General features: G+C 35.1%; 1 protein-coding gene across 1 annotated transcript; it reads right to left on the bottom strand.

Moving 5' to 3' along the window:
* Positions 1-4,169: 4,169 nt before the first annotated feature.
* Positions 4,170-6,932, bottom strand: LOC140812628 (uncharacterized). The gene is made up of 2 exons (XM_073170946.1): positions 5,033-6,932; positions 4,170-4,925 (listed from the first exon to the last, which is right to left on the bottom strand). The coding sequence occupies exons 1-2, from the start codon at positions 5,718-5,720 to the stop codon at positions 4,897-4,899; spliced, it is 717 nt and encodes a 238-aa protein (XP_073027047.1). The 5' UTR covers positions 5,721-6,932; the 3' UTR covers positions 4,170-4,896.
* Positions 6,933-7,733: the final 801 nt, after the last annotated feature.

Here is a 7,733-nt window from a genome sequence, read left to right as displayed (position 1 = left end):
AGGAAAGCCGAGACAGACATTGTGGGGCGGAGAAATCTACCCGCCCTAGCATGTCTGAGGAAAGTTTTCTGCGTGACAAGCGCACTGGGCGGGTAATTCCATCTGCCATACCGTGCTCGAGAAGGAAGAAATTCTCCTTCGATTTCTCTCCACTTTTTGTGATGTTGCCTACTTGAATAAAACTCTAGGACACGTTTTGAAAAAAAAAAAAAAGAGATCAGTTTTGTCATAAGGGGAGCAGCTGCACACAAGGAGAAAACACTCGGAGTCAAAGGAACATGAAGAACCCGTCATTTTCGAGCAGCGTGTCTTCCGTTCTTCGACTACACTAGTATTTTTATTTTTAGAAAATTTATTAAATTATTGTATTGCACAATTCAGCATGAATTCTAGTAGCAAAACGTTCATTTGTTGGGATTTGAAAAGACCCTATCCCGAATCGTTGATTGATTTTATTAAATACTCGACTTGTACCTCATTCTTGATTATATTATTTTTTTCTTTTAATTATTAAATTCTAGCTAAATTTGATAATATATTATATTGTGAGTGAGTTCGGGTGAATAATTTTCAATAGGAACGAGTAATATAATGTTGATTTATAATTTATATAGACATATGAAATTGAATACATGTTAATAGTCGTAGTCCAATAAGTCGAAAGCTACGATAGTCGCTTGATTGTCCATGCAATTCACCATTAATAAATAATTAAAGACATTTAATTGTTTTATTATGTAGAATTAGTTTTACGTAGCTTGAGAAAAAGTATTAATTATTTAGTGAATTTTTTCAAAGAAAATGAAAAATGTTCGAGAAAAATTATCAAAATTACGAGGGGTAAATGAACCGAAATTCCCAACCAATTTACTTTGTATTTTATTTTAATTATTCATTTTGTTTTGTATATTTTGTTAAACTGTTTCTAATCCCAAATGAAACTATACCAGAGAATCACAATCATGTTCTTGATTAAATATAAAAACGAATACGGAAGCGTACCTGAATCTTTAGCCATGGTTTATAGTGCTTTTGATCTTCCAAAATGTAGAATTTCCCTTAGGTTCCTAATTCTCTCTGTTGATGGGGATATAAAGAGATATCTTTACGTTTCTTTTCTACGTTTGGGGACCATTACCTTACTGCCTTTATTAAGCAGTTACATGACTTTTGCCTATTTCTAATTTAGCCCCTTCATCAAATTAGAAATTCTGCATATGGTATCCACAATAAATATTCATGACATTTATGCCCTAAGTCAAATTCCTTATTTTAAAATAGATCACATAATGTTTGACTTATTATAATTGATGACCATATACATTCATTTAATTATATAAGTGTCCCAAAATTACTAACAATCTCCTACTGGACACATATACAATATAATGAATGTGATATCCTTAGTGTGCACATGTCGTGTCATCAAATCTAAGGACATTCCAAACAATCTCGTCCATTAATCATATTGACATAGGATCAAAGCGATCTTAATTGTATCAATCACAACTAAACCCATCCATGGTCACGTACATCAACATCACTAAATGACATAGATCAAACATGAATTAGTGGCATGAAAATTACATGCAAGGTGATCTGTTCATGTTAATTTTCAACTGGTCCTACTCAACTTTAGTGAGATCAAACTTTTAAACATAATTGTACAAAGTGTAATGAACTGAATAATACTTCATTTCTGATCAGAATAAAAATACATAAATAACTGTCTATAAAACAACCAAACTACAAACTCCCACTCAAACTAGAGATCATCCATCTCTACGACACCCATACGAGCAGTATGCTCATGAAAGACATTAGGCGGCAAACCCTTTGTCAAGGGGTCCGCTACCATGGAGTTTGTACCTAAGTGTTCTATAGAAATCTGTCCACTTTGTACCCTTTCTTTCACAACAAGAAACTTGATGTCAATATGCTTCGACTTTGTCGAGCTCCTATTGTTGTTGGAATATAATACAACTGATCTATTGTCACAAAATAATCCAAGGGGTCTTTCAATCCCTTCCAGAATACGCAGCCCAGTGACAAAGTTCTTCAGCCATATCGCATGATTTGATGCTTCGTAACAAGCAACAAATTCTGCCGCCATAGTGGAGGAAGCTGTAAGTGTCTGTTTGGCACTTCTCCAAGAAATAGCTCCACCAGCTAACATAAAAATGTAACCCGAAGTGGATCTCATATTGTCTTGACATCCCGCAAAATCGGAGTCAGAATACCCAATGATCTCAAGATGATCTGACCTCCTATATGTGAGTATGTAATTCCTAGTTCTTTTCAGGTATCTCATAACCCTTTTGGCTGCTTTCCAGTGATCCATACCTGGGTTGCTTAGATATTAGCCCAACACACCTACTATGTACGCAATATCCGGACGCGTACAAACTTGAGCATACATAAGACTTTCTACCGCCGAAGCATAGGGAATCTTTTGCATTTCTTGAATTTCAAGACTTTCCTTAGGGCATTGTTTGAGATTAAACTTATCTCCCTTAGCGACTGGGGTGTTTCCTGGTTTACAATCTTGCATGCCAAATCTTTTAAGTACTTTATCGATATAGCTCATTTGTGACAATCCAAGAACACCTCGAGAACGATATCGATGTATCTGAATTCCTAATACAAATGAGGCCTCATCAAGATCTTTCATCTCGAAATTTCTTGACAATAAACTCTTGGTTTGGTGCAATAAGCCTATATCGTTTGTTGCAAGCAAAATGTCGTCCACATATAGAACCAAAAATATGTGCTTACTCCCACTGAACTTGTGATACACACAATCATCGATTAAATTCCCTTCAAAACCAAATGAGAGAATTATTTCGTGAAATTTATGGTAACACTGACGAGACGCTTGTTTAAGTCCATAGATGGATTTCTTTAATTTGCAAACCATATTCTTTGGGTCTCCCGACACAAAGTTTTCTAGCTGCACCATATAAATTGTTTCGTCAATGTCGCCATTGAGAAACGCCGTCTTTACATCCATCTGATGTAGCTCCATATCGTAAATGTGCAACAAGTGCCATGATTGTCCTAAAAGAGTCCTTAGTTGAAACCGGAGAAAAAGTCTCTTTATAGTCAACCCCGTATTTTTGAGTAAAGCCTTTTGCCACAAGACGAGCTTTATACTTCTCCACATTACCGTTTGAATCCCTTTTGGTCTTAAAAATCCATTTGCAACCAACAAGTTTTGTACCTTCCGGCAGTGGGACAAGTTCCCAAACTTTATTGTCTTGCATTGACTTATACTCCTCATTCATTGCTTCGACCCACTTTACCGAATTGGAACTTTCTGTGGCTTGACGAAAGTTGATAGGATCATCTTCCATCATGCCAACATTATCCTCATGTTCCTGAAGAAATACTACATAATCATCCAAAATAGCACTTCTCCTTTCTCTCGTGGACCGCCGCAATGGCACTTGGACCTCAATCTCTTCTTCAAGAGGTTGTTGAGTTTGTACATCTGGGAGATCAACGATGTCTTGATTTTCTTGAATTCCGATATTATTAATGACCAGAGTGGAATCCTGATCATTGTCTAAAGCAATTGGAATAGGAATCAACTCCTCATTAACCGTAGTGGAAGTTGATTCTTCCTCAAAGACAAAGTCCTTTATTTTATTCTTCCCCCCAAACTCAATATCCTCGAAGAATATAGCTGTACCTGTCTCAAAAATTGACCTTGATTTGGGATCGTAAAACTTATAGCCCCTTGATCGCTCAGAATAGCCAATAAAGTAGCTGCTCACAGTCTTGGGATCCAACTTATTCTCATGTGGCCTATAAGGCCTCGCCTCAGTTGGACATCCCCAAACGTGAAAATGCTTCAGACTGGGCTTTCGCCCCAACCAAAGCTCAAAAGGTGTTTTAGCAGCTGCTTTTGTCGGCACTCTATTTAGAATGTATGATGCCGTCTTTAGTGCCTCACCCCAGAGTGATTCCGGCAAGGATGAATGGCTAACCATACTCCTTACCATGTCTTGTAGAGTGCGATTTCGTCTTTCTGCTACACCATTCATGCTTGGAGAGCCCGGCATGGTGTATTGTGGGACCATACCACACTCCTCTAGGAATTTGGCAAAAGGTCCTGGACGTTGTTCACCCGAACCATCGTACCGACCATAGTATTCACCAACACGATCGGACTTTATTTTCTTTATCCTTTTGTCGAGTTGATTTTCAACTTCAACCTTGAATGACTTGAACACGTTCAATGTTTGAGCCTTTTCATGAATAAGAAATATGTATGCATATCTCGAAAAATCGTCTATGAATGATACAAAGTAGCGTTGACCATTCCAAGAAGGTGTTGGAAACGGTCCACAAACATCCGTATGTATCAATTCTAAGACTTCCGTAGCTCGAAATGCACCTAATTTCTTGCCTTTGGTTTGTTTTCCTTTAATGCATTCAATACAGACATTAAAGTCCGTAAAATCAATGTAATTTAAAATTCCATCCGACACAAGTTGTTCAACTCTATTTCTAGAGATGTGACCTAAGCGCTTGTGCCATAATGCACCCGAATTATCATTATTTAGCTTTCGTTTTGTACCTTTCGATTCAACATTTATGGTTTCATGATATGAAGCATTTGTATCAAGCAAATAAAGATTGTCATATTGCATAAGTAAACCAGTTCCAACAACATTAGAATTAATAGATAACATAAACTGATTGTTTCCAAAGGAACAATTGTAACCAGATTTGTCCAAATAACAAACAGAAACCAAATTCCGTCTAAATGACGGTACAACAAAAGTATCCATTAAATCCAAATAGAAACCAGTACAAAGCAACAATCTAAAATGACCAATTGCTTTCACTTCTACCGACTTTCCATCGCCTACATAGATACTTCTTTCAGCATCACTTGGCTTTCGGTAGCTCAGGCAACCCTGCATTGAAATACTGATGTTAGTAGTAGCACCGGAATCTAACCACCAAGTATTTCTAGGTACTGAAGTTAAGTTAACTTCAGAACAAACCAAATTAAGAAATGTACCTTTCTTCTCGCGCCACGCGCGATACTTGGCACACTCCTTCTTCATGTGTCCGGGTTTATTGCAGAAGAAACAAAGGTCACCAACTTTATGTTGTTTCTTCTCACTCGGACCCACAGCATTTACATTCTTTCTTTTCTTGCCCTTGTCCTTAGAGGTGCTTGCCAAATGAGCACTTTCTGTCTTCTCTTGATTCAATCTCTCTTCCTCTTGGACACAGTGAGAAATCAGTTCATTCAAACTCCATGTTTCCTTCTGACAGTTAAAACTGACCTTAAAGTGGTTGAACTGAACCAGAAGAGAAATCGGGATGAGATGCACAAGTAAATCCTCGTGCAAATCCAACTTTAGTGCCTTCAATTTCGAAGCAAGATTAGACATCTCCATGATATACTCCCTTATGTTTCCCTTGCCCTTATACTTCATTGAAATCAAGCTCTTTAGAATAGTGCTTGTTTCAGCCTTATCGCTTTTGGCAAAGCGCTTCTCGATTTCTGCAAGGTACTCCTTGGCATTGGTGATGTCCTCAGACACTGCACCCCTAAACACCTCCGGAATGGCACGCTTGATGATCATCAGACTCATGCGGTTGGAGCGATCCCACTTCCCAAATATAGCTCTCTCTTCAGAGGAGCTAATTGCCATAGGAGTAGTGGGTTTCTCCGTCCGAATCGCAAGGTCCATGTCCATGCACCCGAGAACTATCTGAATGTTCTCCTTCCAGTCCTTAAAGTTAGTACCATTACGGACCGGTACTGAACTTAAGTTGGCAGAAATAGTAGCAACATTCACTGAAAGAGAACATTAAAAATAAATAAATAACATGCTCACAATCATAATTATCAATAAAATTCAAAATTAATTGGCAAATCCCATCTCAAGATACCTAGCGCACCATTAATTTCAAGTCTTTGGACAGTAAAATTAACTGCAAGTGATACTCTTGTTGTAATAATCAAACACTAACAATAATGCATGACAAATAACAAACCCCTCTTTGGATTGATTTATTATTCTCATGTAAAATCCTTATAATCGTTACGTGTTTACTATCACAGGTAATTATGTAGTCCGACCAACTATTAACCTTCCTTTAGCCGATTAATAATCGCATGAACTTACAAACATTCAAAATTCGTCATGAACAATCTACAAAAAAGAGGTCACTTTGGCGACATCTTATTTCAATTAATCCAATCGGAATGATGAACTATAATAATTTTATTATATAGTATGCCAATTAATTGAATTCAATCGAATTAATTAAATAATAATAAAATAAATAAATCCCAAAAATTGAATCATTGGTCAAAGTTGCATGAAAATTAATAGTAGAATAATCAATTTTCCACCAAAAGTTCCTGGGAAGGCTATTATTTCATCCACCATTGACCGATAAACACAAATCATTGTACCTTTTCTTTTTCTTTTTTTTTTATTCTCAAATCAAGAACAAGATTAAGGGCTCTGATACCAATTGTTAAATTGTTTTTCTAGATTTTCTGTGTTTCTAATCCCAAATGAAACTATACCAGAGAATCACAATCATGTTCTTGATTAAATATAAAAACGAATACGGAAGCGTACCTGAATCTTTAGCCATGGTTTATAGCGGTTTTGATCTTCCAAAATGTAGAATTTCCCTTAGGTTCCTAATTCTCTCTGTTGATGGGGATATAAAGAGATATCTTTACGTTTCTTTTCTACATTTGGGAACCATTACCTTACTGCCTTTATTAAGCAGTTACATAACTTTTGCCTATTTCTAATTTAGCCCCTTCATCAAATTAGAAATTCTGCATATGGTATCCACAATAAATATTCATGACATTTATGCCCTAAGTCAAATTCCTTATTTTAAAATAGATCACATAATGTTTGACTTATTATAATTGATGACCATATACATTCATTTAATTATATGTCCCAAAAATACTAACATATTTAACCTTGGGACAATTTAGTTACTCAAATTCTAGTAGTTATTTCGAGGACAATATGTTATTTCCTTGGAGTGCATGGATCTTTACATTAGTCCGAATTATTATAATTACATGTGATATCGCAATCTTTATAAATGTTTTAAAAAACCCAATAAATTAGCCAATTTTATTACCTTTTAATCATAAAAAACAATTAATTAAGACAAATTTCCAAAATTATTGGTCAAATCACATCTCTATATATTTCAAATAGAAAATTTTTATACATACAATGAACGTTACATGCATATATTGTTTTTAAAATTGCAAAATTATCCCAAACGCACTTTAATTGAAATAATTATTTTTAAAAAACTTTTGAGTAGTTTTATAATTTTAAAAGCAATATATAAACATTTGTTTAACCTTCACTGTACATATAATATAAGTATTTCAAATAATTTTGATAAATTAAATAACCACATACAAAACACTTCAAATATATAAACACAAGCAAGATTTCATTTTTTTCATATTCCTTTTCATCTTTTCGCTATGGAAACCAAGAAAACCAATTTTCTTTTCGTTGAGCTCTTTCGCATGGTCTTTGTTATTCATTTCTGATTAAAAAAAATTATATGTTTTTACAAATTTATTTAAAATTCAAATATATAAGAATCTTAATTAGATAAATGATTTTTTTAAATATATTTTCCCAATCATAATGAGTGAAGATTTTGAAAAAAAAAGACTATATATATCAAGGATTTTGCTTGGCATT

The sequence above is a fragment of the Primulina eburnea genome, chromosome 14 (assembly GCF_022965805.1).
Source record: "Primulina eburnea isolate SZY01 chromosome 14, ASM2296580v1, whole genome shotgun sequence".
Taxonomy (NCBI): Eukaryota; Viridiplantae; Streptophyta; class Magnoliopsida; order Lamiales; family Gesneriaceae; genus Primulina; species Primulina eburnea.
This window is presented reverse-complemented; position numbering and strand designations above follow the sequence as displayed.